Source organism: Leucopleurus acutus, assembly GCF_964270905.1.
Source record: "Leucopleurus acutus genome assembly, chromosome: 3".
NCBI lineage: Eukaryota > Metazoa > Chordata > Mammalia > Artiodactyla > Delphinidae > Leucopleurus > Leucopleurus acutus.
Window position 1 is genome coordinate 31566414 of NC_139145.1, and position 14300 is coordinate 31580713.

General features: G+C 39.2%; 1 protein-coding gene across 2 annotated transcripts in view; it reads left to right on the top strand.

The window, feature by feature from the left end:
* SLIT3 (slit guidance ligand 3) overlaps positions 1-14300 on the top strand; it is a gene marked incomplete at its 5' end in the record, with an annotated part of 610658 nt that overhangs the window by 48696 nt on the left and 547662 nt on the right. For both annotated transcript variants that reach the window (XM_082835732.1, XM_082835733.1), the window contains one exon: positions 1938-2009. In XM_082835732.1, the coding sequence (XP_082691858.1) occupies positions 1938-2009 (72 nt within the window). The remainder of the gene's footprint in view (positions 1-1937; positions 2010-14300) is intronic.

Genomic DNA, 14300 nt, shown 5'->3' on the forward strand with positions numbered 1-14300 from the left:
CCAGCTGAACAAACCCCCAGTCACAAGTACTGAACTGGTTCCCTGTTTAGCAAGATGTGCTAGTGTGAGTCTGCTAGCATTCCAAGGCCCTCCTTGCCATATGGCGGGATGGAAAAGGAAGAAAAGGGAAGGAAAAGAACATTTATTAAGCCTCTGATTGTACTCCAGATCCTGGGCTGGATAATTTATATACTTTATTCCACTTTTATTCTTACAAGGACTTATGAAATGTTTTATCTGTGCTATTTTACAGATGAGGAAACTGAGTCTCTGAGAGGTTGGCTAGATAGTTCAAAAGCACGCCATCAGCTAGTAAGAAATCAGAAAAGGGATTCTCAACCAAATTTGATAAGCACACCAGATCGGGAGTTAGGTCCACCCTCACTAGCTGTGTGACTTCATACAAATAATTTCTCCTTGGGCAAGTCTCTTAACCGCTGTTCCTGGGAGCCCATGTATGTTAAGTGAGGAGCCTATATGAGACCAGCCTACAGGGGGCAGAAGGAACATAAATGTGTGAATCAGAGTGGATGAGGACTCTGGCCTCATCCAAAGTTGTTGATATTTGGAAATATGAGAGCTGATTTTGGAGTTTCTTCTGTGGGGTGTGTATGTGTGTGTAATATCCCGATTTTTTTAAATGTTTGCAACAACTTCACAAAATTATATCGTTGAGCCCATACAAAATATCCCCATCGCCCTGATAGTCGGAAACTTCATGTGTCCTGGACTAGCCTTTTCCTTGATGTAAAATCAGTACGTGCTGTGGTCCAATGTCCTCTTTAGTGTTTTCTTCATTCACTAAGTCTATGAAGTGGCTGCTGTGCTGGGCACCTGTGTTAGGGCTGGGACTGTGATGATGAACAGAAGACCTTACCCTCTTGGTCCTTAAGCACAGCGAGGAAGATGGACTTGAAAATAAACACAAGGGTCTGAGTGTTAAGCCTAAGAAGTGCAGTGGGTTATGAAATATCTCAGAGGTGGAGGGCTGGCGTGCAAGGAGTTATTCTGAAGTGAAGGCCAAGCTTCCTCAAGGCTACTCTTCCTTCCTTCTGCTTTTCCGTCAGGTGCCTCAGGGCGCCTGTCCTCCTGCCTGATCCAGAGGAACCCACACAGCCCTTCTAAACTCCATCTACCAAAGAAACATCCTTCAATCACAACTGCATCCCGGTTAAGTCCCATTCAGCCACCAGGGTCAGCCCTGGATGGAAACTATGCAGCCTCACTTCTTCTCTTTCCTACTGTTCAGCTAATCCATTTGAAGCTGCCATTTTTTTTTTCAAACTTAGGGAAACAAATGTTTCATTGTCTGCTCAATTCTTAGGATATGCCACATGCATGAATCAAACTTTTAATCATCTGCTTGGAGGACTTTGGAGGTCAGCAGAGCCTGTGGCTGGGAGGACTTAGCTTTTGTGACCATCACCTTCATGTTGGGAGCAGCCAGGCTCTGGGCTTGTGACGTTTCCGGCACAGGCAGGCACCCAACAATAGCTTCACCTTTCTACGAGGTGACCCAGAGACAGAGTGAGCAGAGAAGGCCCTTTTCAATGAAGTATTTTTGAATCCTTGGAGGAGGGAGCTCCGAGGGAAGAGATGCTGAATATATGTGTGGTTTTTATAAGAAGCAGCTTTTACCTCTTCTTTTTCTGTGCAACATCCTGCAGTGCTTGGGAGGGTATTTGCTGAGAACATTCTTAAAATAGAGGCTTGGAAACCAATCTGTCAGGTAGAAGTATGCAGGCGGTGAAACCCTGGTTACCGTGACACCAAGCTGGGATGTGAATTATCTTGTCCCCCCAGACTGATCCTGGCTGAGGGGGCCCATCCGAGGGTCGAGGGAGGGGCTGAGTGACCATGCCTGCATGGCCTGCAGCCTAGTACGAGGATCCTTGAGGCCCGCTTGTCCTTGACCATTGCTGCCTTTGTGGTTCCAGGCATCTGGAAGACAACCAGGTCAGCGTCATCGAGAGAGGCGCCTTCCAGGATCTGAAGCAGCTGGAGCGATTGTAAGTACAGCACAGCCTCCTTTCTTGAAAAGCCTTGTTTGTTTGTAAATTGGCTTCGTTGTGGGCTTGCTAAGAAAAAAAAGGGCTCCAGTGTTTAATAAAATGTTTGCTATTATATTTAAAGCACATTAGATGCCTGCTAAAGAGACACTGAAACCCATTTAAACTTTTTTTCTTTAAAAGATGCTAGAATTGGCATCTGGGGCTTGTTTTTCTGCTTCCCAGCCTTGAGCTCTGTCTTGGTAGCTGTACGTGGGGCTTGTTCCTGCCCAAGCCTCAGCCTTCCCTTCTGTGGGGGAAGAAGGACCTCAGTTAGCTATCCCTGTCATGGAAACTAGCATCAGAAACTCCCTACTCCTATACATGGGTAGCAGGCTCCCTCCTCAGGCCTTCTCCTCGGGGGCCCCCTCTGCCCCATTCTCGTGGGAGAGGAAGGACAGGCGGGTAGGCGAGGCCTTCGGTGTGCCTGTATCTTCTCTGAGTGAGCATCAGCCTGTGTCAGGAAGCCCACATATTTTCATGAGAGAGTGCATTGCCAGTGGTTTGAAAATAGGCCACTGTTCTGACTCTGACAGAGGGAGAGAGCAAAAGGGGTGGGGATGGGAGATGGATGGAGCCTCCATTCGTTTTGTTGATTAACGCTTTTGCAGAAAACTCTCGGGTCACTGTGATGAGGGAGGCTGCTCAGATAGTTAAGTGGGCAGCTTCCCCTTTCCTCGGTTAATCACATCTGGCAGCTCATAACATCTGGATATTTGCTTTCTGCCCTTTGAGAGGGGATTGTCCCCAAGAGCACTTAGTCATGCTGGTGGGCGGCTCTTTCCACGCTTCTTTCTGTATCCTGGTTGACCTGATATTTCAGCCTCCTTCTCCTGCATTCGGGCGACGGGCCTGCAACAGCTCTCTGCTCCTCCAGCTTAAGGATCTTCCCATCTTTACCTGTCCTGTTTCCAAATCTCATCTACAGAGATAGGCTTGGGTAAAGTATAGGACTTTCCACCAACTTGTGAGCTTTGTAATGTGCCATCTTTTCCCTTGGAGGCATTCCATCTGGGGCAACCTGAGGGAATATTACCCAGCAAAAGCCTTTACTCCCCGCTCTGTGTTGTGAACTGTCTCATTCATTGCTCTCCTTCTGGGTCAAAGGTCAGCATATGTTCTCTTGTTGGTTTGAAAATATGATTTTAATTTCTTATAAGGGAAAATAGAGATAAAAATAATGAATGTTGACTCTATCTATACTTTTAAGTTTCTTAAAATGTTAACTCTTCTCCTTATTTAGACCCAGGGAAAAAAAAAATAAAAGTACTTGTTGAACCTGCTTCCTTTGTATGAAATACTCAACATTTACGTGGAAGAATAAATACAAAATCCTTTGTGAGAAGGCCACTTCTTGCTTAGTCTTCTGATTAGAAGTATAAATAAATTTCCAATTCATTAATTTCATGGTTGTTGGGAAAGAGCTAATTGAGTACCTTGGACATGCTGGGAACTATGCCAGTATATTATATGCTATCTTTTATTTTATCCCCGCAAAATTCCTGTGAGGTGTGATTACCCTCATTTTGCAGATGAAGAAACAGAGGCTGAGGGAGATGAAGCCAAAGAATTGTCAGTGGGGGGAGCCAAGATTCAAAGCCACATCTGTCTGACCTCAAAGCCCACGTCCTTTCATATTTCTCTGCTGCAAGCATTCGATGAAGTGTGATCTTTAGCAATGGCCCTGCAAATAGCCTCTCACATACCCATTGAACTCCAGGGAATATCCGTGGAATAGTCTAGCAAAAGGCGCTTTTCTTTGGCTTGGTCAACATGGCTGAAATACCTTGCACGTCTGAAGGACTGAGAGGATTACAGTCGTAGGGTAAACCTGGCTGTTTCTCTGCCTTGGTGTATTAAGAGGGTAATGCTAGCTGCTGTACTAGATAAACCCTCAAATCTCATAGCTTAACAGGGTGGAAGTTTACTTCTTATTCATATAAAACCCAATAAGGGCATTCCTGGTTTCTGGGCCTCTCTGCTCCAAGGGGAGACTTCGGGACATGGGCTCCTCCCGTTCCCTGGCTCCGCCATCTTTAAATCGTGGCTTCCAAGGTACCAGTGTTTGTCGGCATCAAGCTAGTGGAAGGGAAAACAGCAGGAAGGATTGTACATGGGAGGTTTTCATGGGAAAAGACCTGGAAGGACTACATGTTACTTCTACTGTTACATACCTTGGGCTGGAACTGAGTCATGTGGCCACAGTAAACTGCAGGGGAGGCTAGGAAACTAGTCGAGCTATATGCCCTGGAAGTAGAGGAAACAGGCTTAGTGAACAGCTAGCCAGTTTCTGACTTAAATTGCGAGTGAGCTGAGAAGCACTTGGTCAGGAAGAAGAAGGGAAGTATAGGTAGCTGGACTAGTATGTACAGCTGGACAGGCTCTCTCATTTAAGGCCTTTCAGTGTCAGTGTGTGTGATGTGATCCTGACTAGTGTTTATCTGGTTTTGGTTATCCAGTCTGCCCGCAGACCGAGGACTATAGAGTGGGAAATTACAATGTATTTGCTATTAACAAGGGAAGAGGTAGAGGGCTGATTGTGCCATCACCCCTGGCTCTCACTACTGGCTTACTTTACCTGTGTCTCTATATTTGGTAGTAAATTAATCTTTATTCATCATACTCTGAAAGAGGCTGGAAATTGTATCATTTCTGTAATGTTTATTTTCATTTGGAATGGTCATTACGGGTGTAATCTCTTGAGGCTTACAGGGAAAAGGCAGAGAATCCTGTCCTTCAGGTCTCTACTCAGGAATTCTCTATTCCTCTGTGAAAGGACCTCTGCTCCAGGCTGAGTTAGGTGCCCCTTTCCTCATGACAACACATTATGGGCCATATCATAGCACTTATACCATATTTTAATTCCCTGTTTGCCTCATTGTCTCTCCGCAGAACTATGAGTATTTGGAGATGAGGAATTATGTTCCATTTAACTGTTAATCTCTAAGCCTTGCACAAAGCGTGATAGTAAGCACTTGTAGAATATTTATCAAATACCTAGGTTTTTGTTCTATACCAGTGGTTCTGAACTGGGACCAGTTTTCCCCGCCAGAGGACCCTTGGCAATGTCTGGAGACATTTTCGGTTGTCAAAACTGTAGGATGTTAATAGCATGTACTGAGTAGAAGTCAGGAATGTGGCTAAGCATCCTACAATGTACAGAATAGCTCCCACAACAAAGAATTACCCAGTCCAAAATGTCAGTAGTGCTGAGGTTGAGAAACTCTGCTCTTTCCCTGTTATGTGTCAGATGCCATAGGCCATCTCATTTAATCCATATAACATTATGAGGTTAGAATTATCATGTCCCTGATGTGACAAAATATAAATTTCAAAGCATTGGCTAAATGTGCCAGTTTAGCTCGAGCTCGCGTCTGACTTCCAGGAAGTGAACAGGATAGAGGAACAAGCTAACTAAAACCAGCAGGAAACAAGTGAATCCTGTAGCTGAGACATTCTGCAAGATAACTGCCCTGGTCTCTTTAAAAAGTCAGTGTTACGAAGGAGGTGGGACTTGACTGTTCTATATTGAAAGAAGCTTAGGATAGAAATAGTCGCACAAAACTTGGAAAGGTCAATGGAGTTTGTGTTTGAAGATCTTTGAATTATGCAGAAAGTGATAATAGTGCTAATGTTTATTGCCTTATTAAATCAAAGATTCATTTTGTAATCTGTAAGATAGCTTTTGAAAAGAATAGTTAAAAAATGTATAACCTAATAGAGGGAGAAATGACATAGAATGATACCCAAAAATGTGATTAATTCAAATAAGGGAACATAGAACAAAATGAGACAAAGGAAACAAATAGTAAGATGATGTATTTAAATAAAAATATATCATAATTATTTTGTATGAAAATGATTAATACTTTAATTAAAAGACAGATTTCCAGGGTGGATTAAAAAATAAAGAATAATTATATGATTCTTTCAAAAGATGAACATTAAGCATAAGGAGAGAGAAAAGCTGAAAGTAAAAGGATAGAAAATGATACCATGAACACACTAACCAATAGAAGGTTGGTGTGGCTGTATTAACACAGATAAAAGACTTCAAAACAAGAAACATTAATGGAGATAAAGAGGGATATTTCATAATGATAAAGGAGTAAATATACCAGGAAGGTACAGCAAATCTATGTTTGTATGTACTATTATGTATAGTATGTATGTATGTATTATGTATAGTGTGCGTGTATGTGTTATGTATAGTATATATTAAAAACATATTCTGAAAATACAGAAAACAAATATTGAACAGAACTAATGGACAAGTTCATACTCGTTTAAGATATGGTTCTTGTAGTTGATGAACAAGCAGACAAAATTTTTAGTAACAATATAGAATATTTTAATGACAATGTTTGCAAACCTGACCTAAGTGAAACAAGGAGAACCATGCAACCAACAAGTGTAGAATAAACATTCTTTTCAAGTGCATACAGAACTTTTATCAAATACTGATCTAGAAATCAGGTCTCAACAAATATCAAAAGATTACAATCATAAGGAGTATTTTCTCTGACCACAGTAGAAATACAGAAATCAACAAAAAGCAGTAAGTGGAAATTTTCAAAATATTTGGAAATTGAATGATATTCTTCTAAATAACCTTTGAATCAAAGAACATTTCACTGTTGAAATTGGAAGATATATTTTTCAGAATGTTAATAAACACACAATATATCACAAAGTGTGGATTGCGGTCAAAGCCATGCCCACAGGAAAATGTATAGCCTTTAAGCATGTTATTTGATTTGTGTAGAGTATATATTTAAAATGAAGTAAGGCTAAAATCTTTATTAAAATACCCATCATAAGAAGCTAGAGAAAGAATAACAAAGTAGAAGAGAGAAAATCAATAATACCAGAAGTATGTGAAATAGAAAAACTCTAAAAAACCAAACTTTCATTCTTGAAAAAATTATAAAAACCAGCAGGACTTATTAGTAAACAAAAAAGAAAGAAGACTAAATTACTGACATAAAGGATAAAATGGGGGACATAACTATGGATTTTACAAAGATTAAAATGATAGTAAGAGCAGATTTTGAAGAACTTTATTTTAATGATTTTAGAGATTAAGTGAAATTAAAAACTGAAACAAGAAGGAGTAGAAAGTAGTATAGTCCTAAATCTAATTAAACCTTTAATTAAAATATTTCACTATGAACTTTCTAAGCTCAGATGGCTTTGCCAGTAAATTGCACCAAAGTTTTAAGAAATAAATAGTATCAATTTATCATAAACTCATTCTATTAAAAATATGACTTTGTCATTTGGATAGCATAACCTTTATAGCAAAACCCAATAAGGCATTTCAAGAGAAAATATCAACCAACATATTTCATGAATATTTGTATGAATTTCCTAACAAAATATTAGCAAAATGAATTTGGCAGTACCTGAAAAGGATATATTACAACCAAGTTTGGCTTATTCCAGGAAGGCAGGGTTGGTTAAATATTTGAAAATCTCCCCTCTCAAATAAAAACATGCTGAACAACTAGGCTAGCAAAACCAAAGACACACAGCATCTACAATAAAGCTAGTTGACAGAGTATCCCAGTAAACGCCTGCCTCCCGAGTGTACGTGGATGGGGGTGAAGGGGGCACAGCTGATGGTTATAAGACTGTTGCATTGTCTCATCTATGTGGAAGAAAGCAGAGGGAAGTCCTTCAGAACAGGAGATTGATAAAATTACCAACACGTACTCACTGGAAAACACTGGTCAAACTGAGAAAAGCCGCCAAATCAGAAGGGAGTTTGATTAGATCCAGTTCATGGTGAGAACAAAGGAATCATGATGTGATAATGACTGATAGTACTTGGAGTATTCTGGGTCCTATAAATTCTTCAAACTGCCACAAACAAGGCTCTTTTCCAAAGAAAGGCCTAACGTTGATAAGAAAATTTGGGGACCAGTCAATCAGAACAGGTACAGTAGTAGAAATGAAAAGAAACCTTCTCGATGAAAGTGCTAGAAATCACCAGAAGAGGCAGATCTTAGAAAATACAAACCCATGTTTTTCATTAGTTTAACCACAACAACAAACAACCCCAAGAATGAGCTCTCTAGACTCTTAAAGCTAAAAAAGCTATCACTTCCCACCCCTACCTCATAAGACTAAAGGAAATTTCTTTCATTTAAGAAATAAACAACCGGGACTTCCCTGGTGGCGCAGTGGTTAAGAAACCGCTTGCCAATGCAGGGGACACTGGTTCGAGCCCTGGTCCGGGAAGATCCCACATGCCGCGGAGCAGCAAAGCCCCTGCGCCACAACTACTGAAGCCCGCGCACCTAGAGCCCGTGCTCCGCAACAAGAGAAGCCAACGCAATGAGAAACCCGCGCACCGCAAAGAAGAGTAGCCCCTGCTCACTGCAACTAGAGAAAGCCCACGCGCAGCCACGAGGACCCAATACCGCCAAAAATAAATACAATAAATAAATTTATTAAAAAAAGAAAAGAAATAAGCAACCAAGAGGATTATGATTGAAGCTCATACAAAAAAATTTTATAAGAAAAATGAAGAATAAGAACATAATAATCTCCATAGAAACAATGAAAACATGTAAGAAAGAGGTGCCCACAAAACAGACGAAAACTATAATGACGGTTCAAAACTAGCTACACAAATTTAAGACTTTATAAACTCTAAAAGAACAACATAAATCTGAATTTTAAAAACTCAGAAATTAGATGATTAGAGAAGAGTAGGATTTGAAAGGAAGGGCAGAGAACTCAAGAAACAATTTAGAAATAAAAGAATTCATTTCAAGGTAAGTACTGCCAAGATTGAAGAAGAGCAAACTTGGAAGAATTACACTATCCAATTTCAAGACTTACTATAAAGCTACAGTAATCAAGATAGCATGGTACTTGTGAAATATTAGACATACAAATTTATGGAACAGAATACATAGCCTAGAAATAGACCCATTCGAAAATAGTCAGCTGAGTTTTGACAAAGGAGCAAAGACAACTCAATGGAGAAAGAATAGTGTTTTCAACAAATGGTGCTGGGACAATTGGATGTTTATATACAGAACACTGAACCCACACAAACCTTACATCTTATGCAACATTTAATTCAAAATGGATCGTAGACCTAAATGTAAAATGTAAAACTGTGTAACGTCTAGAAGAAGACATAAGAGAAAAAATCTACATGACTTGGGTTTGAGGATGAGTTTTTTTGATACAAAAAGCATGATCCATGTTAAAAAAAAAAAGTTGATCGATTGAACTTTTTTTTTTTTGACCTGTTTTAAAATTAAAAACTTCTGCTCTGCAAAGGGCACTGTTAGGAAAATGAAGAGACAAGTCACAGACTGGGAGAAAATTTTTGCAAAGCATACATCTGGTAAAGGACTTGTATACAGAATATACAAAGAACTTTCAAAACACAGCATTCAGAAAACAAACATTCCTACCCACAAAAAAAGAAAGAAATGAGCAAAAGATTTGAAGAGGCACAACACCAAAGACGATATACAGTTGGCAAATAAGCATATAAGGACATCCTGAACATCATTTTTCATTAGGGTAATGCAAATTAGACAACAATAAGGTACCACTGCATATCTACTAGAATGGCTACAGTACTAAAAACTGACAATACTAATTGCTGCTCAGGAGGTAGAGTAACTGGAACTCTCATTTATTACTGATGGTAATGCAAAATGGTACAGCCACTTTGGAGGACAGTTTAGCAGTTTCTTACAAAGCTAAAAATAATTGTATCTTATAATCCAGATCAGTGGTTGCTAGGGGTTTAGCGAAGAGGAGGGGATGTAGGGTCAAATAGGTGAAGCATGGGAGAGGGGGTCGCTGAGAATGGTGAAACTATACTGTGTGATATTGAAATGGTGATGCACAACATGTGCCTTGATCAAACCCATAAAATTTGACAGTGCAATGAGTGAACCTTAATGCATGCAAATTAAAAATATCATTTAGGAAATTGGAGGATCCCGCAATGGAATGCACACTGTGATGAATGTGTGAATCAACCTCACTGAAGGTGATGGGGAAAAAGGTGCTGACCAAAGTGGACTTGAAATGACTGGAGTCTATGAGACTAAAGTCAAAAGGAATAGCACACAAGAACTGGACTCTGGTTGACAGAGTTGTTTCCCACAGAGGTATGGGTGAACAATTCTGAAATCACTACACATGTATATTAGAATTCAACAGTGGAAAGACAAGCAATATCGTTACAGACTAGCAATGGGGAAAGCTATAATGACCCATGTGGTAATGGATTAGAGACACCAGTATGAACAAATGTTTAACCTAATATAGATACTTTCACTTAATATAGGTGGACATATACATAGAAATATTTATTGATATGTGAATATACATAGGTTTTTATACAAGCAAATATTTCTTTGCTCTGTTAGCGAGAGGGCCTAGAAGCAGCCCAGATTTTGGCTTCTAATCAGTTCTCCAATAAAAAGTAACTAAGGTGTCTTGGAAAAATGGGTTGATTCTAGGATGAGGGCATGAGATAAATTGTGCCAGAAAGGAAGTGCTCAGAACAACAACAACACGACAATTATGGGGAAATGTCAAAAGGACATGGGAGCCAGCTGAAAGAGCTCCTAATGGCCGAAGCTGAAAGAATTTGAGCAACAAAATAAATGAGTATCAGATTACAACCAAAGTATAAAATAAATATCCATGAGTTCACACTAATATAAATAAATGATTGAATAAATAAGTAAATAAATGGGGAGAGAAGAAATCACCCATCCAGAAGAATTCTAAGGAATATATGCAGATTTTCCGCCCTCAGGAAGGTAGAGCGTAACTCTTCACTCCTTATGTGTGGGCTTTGCATAGTGACTGCCTTCAAAAGAGTATGAGAAAGGGAGGGTGGGGAATAGTAACTTTATCGTGGAGAAATATGACACACACTCCCTCAGCCAGGTGATCAAGGTCTATATCAAAAGTGGTAAGTCATGTCAAAAGTATGTATCTTGGATATGATGTAATGAACATAGCAGTTCCCATCTGTGATCTTCATCTCAAAAACCCATCACCCCAGTCTAATGGGAAAAACATCAGACAAGTCTCAATCAAGGGCTGTTTCTAAAAAACATGTGACTAGTCCTCAATACTATCAAGGTCATCAAAAGCAAGACAAGTCAGAAACGGTCACGGCCAAAAAGAGCATAAGGAGGCGTGACGACTAAATGTAATGAGGCATCCTGGATGGAGTCCTAAAACAGAAAAAAAGTCACAGGTAAAAATTAAGGGACTCTTAATAAAGTATTAACTTTCATTAATAACAGTGTATCAATATTAGTTCATTATGGCAAATGTACTATATTAATGTAAGATGTCAAGAATAGGGGAAATTGGGCGTGAGGTATATGAGATCACTCTGTACTATCTTCCCAACTTTTATGTAAATCTAAATAATATAAACCATTAGTTTTTAAAAAGTGGACTGTGCCAAACTCTGCTTGAATTACAGATTCATGAGCAAAATAAATGCTATTGGTTTACACCAAAAACGCATTCATGCATACTCACCTAGATGGAACTCAAGAGCAGATAAATGTAATGGATAATGCTTTAAGAGAAATGGATTATAGAGATGTGGATGGTCCTAGAGACTGTCATACAGCGTGAACTAAGTCAGAAAGAGAAAAACAAATATCATATATTAATGCATATTTGTGGAATCTAGAAAAATGGTATAGATGAACTGGTTTGCAAGGCAGAAATAGAGACACAGATGTAGAGGACAAATGTATGGACACCAAGGGGGGAAAGCGGGCGGTTGGGGGTGGGATGAACTGGGAGACTGGGATTGGCATATATACATATATACGCTAATATGTATAAGATAGATAACTAATGAGAACCGGTTGTATAGCACAGGGAACTCCACTTCGCTGTACAGTAGAAACTAACACAACGTTGTAAAACAACTGTACCCCAATTAAAGAAAAAGAGAGAAATGGAAAATGGAAAGGAGTATTTTTAGTATTTTTTAAAATCAGTAAGAAACTAATAGGGAGGTAAAAAGGATTTAAGAGAAAGTGGTAGATATGGAAGTCAGTCAAAGAAGTTCTAATACACTTATAATATGAATCTCTGAGGAAGAAAACTAAAGCAGTGGAACAAAACTAATAGTAATGAAAATCTTTTGAAATAAAAGATGATTTGAAGGTACGTACTGAAAGGATAACTGAACATCTGGAAAAATAGACCAGGTTCAAAACTAAATATTCTAATAAAAGCATTTTGTATTTGAAAGAGAAAAAACATCCTTAAGCATTCAATGGATTAGACACTTACAATGGAAAAGAAAATCAGATTGCTAGCATATTTTTGACACCAAAGCTAGAATACAATTGAATAATTTTTTAAGGAAATAAACTGTGAAGCAGAGATTTTATAAAATGTGAACCAGAGCCCTACATATATTCAAACGTAATGACTACAGAAAACCTATTACGAGGATTCAGAAACTCAGACGTCATGGCTTCCATGGATCCCTTCTTAGGGAATCTCCCAGAGAACACATTTCATACAACCGGAGAGGTATTGGCATTAAGGACAGATATGATCTGCACTTCCCAAACACCTGCAAGTTAGGTGGAGTCTTGTGACTGAATCTTGGACTTCCATGGAATGAGACCGGGAGTGCTGTGTTCTCCATGGTCCTCCATCCTTGCTCTCTTCTCCTATGGTGGCTAAATGGACAGGACTGTAAGAACTTAAAGGATGTAGAGACACAAAGTGAAAGGATTCTAAGCCCCTGCTGACATGCATGTGGCTCTGACATGAACAAGAAATAAATTTCTATTATTTCAAAAACAACAATGTATTTCATCCCATTAACAGAATAGATGCGAAAAGTCATTTCATCTCCATAGATGTAGAAAAAAATATCTAATGAAATTCAACACTAATTCATGATTTTAAAGTATTTAAAATGCTAAGAATAACACGGAACTTTTTGTTTTTTGTGGTACGCGGGCCTCTCACTGTTGTGGCCTCTCCCGTTGCGGAGCACAGGCTCCGGACGCGCAGGCTTAGCGGCCATGGCTCACGGGCCCAGCCGCTCCGTGGCATGTGGGATCTTCCCGGACCGGGGCACGAACCCGTGTCCCCTGCATCGGCAGGCGGACTCTCAACCACTGTGCGACCAGGGAAGCCCAAAATGGAACTTTTTTACAAAAAAACCTAAATCAAATAACATTGTTAATGGTGAAATATTTAAAACATTCCTCTTGAGAGACACCTGTCATCATGACTCCCATTCAACATTGTATTGGAAATCCTGGTCCTGGCCATGATTTAAAAAAAAAAGAAGAAGAAGAAGGAAGGATGGAAGAAAATAGAAAGAACAGGTATAAGGATTAGAATAGAAGAAATATCCATGTCATTATTTGCAGATGACATGATTAAATACATGGAAAATGCAAAATAATGTACAGGTGAACTCTCAGGATTCCTAAGTGAATTCCTCAGGTCACTGGACACAATGTACCAAAAAAATCAGTGTAACTTCTGTATACTAACAACAAATGATTAGGAAATTTAAAAAAATGATGTGTGTTAACAGCATCGAAAAACATCGACTGCCCAGGAATAAATCTAATGAAAGATGTGCGAGGCCTTAACACAGAAAACAACAAACATTACTGGAAAAATGAAAGTTGACTCAAATATATAGAGCAATACATTATGTTCATGGATTGGAAAACTCAATATCTCAGGTATGTCAGTTCTCTCCCAATTGATATGCAGATTCAGGGCAGTCCTAATGCTACTAGGTTGTTGTGGAAATTGTGAAAATGATTCTGAAGTTTGTATGGAAATGCAGTTGGCCAAGAAGAGCCAAGACAGATTGAAGACCCAGGTAACAGAAGGACACTTCATTTGTAACAAAGATGGCACTGTAAAGCAGCTTGAAATGGGTGATCTGTCTAATAAATTGTGATAGAATAATTGGATATGGAAAATGAATTATCTTGCCCCCGGCTCATACCATTCACAAAATCAGTTACAGATGAATTGTAGATTTACACATGAAAGATGAAGTAATAACACTTCTAGAATATAACAGGATATCTTCATGGCTTTGCAGTAGTTGGCATTTCTTAATCAGGATACAGAAGGCATTAACTTTACAGGAAAAAAATAGGTAACTTGGACTACATTAAAATAAATAACTTTTGTTCATCAAAATACATCACTGAGTGAAAAAGCATGCCAGAGTGGTCA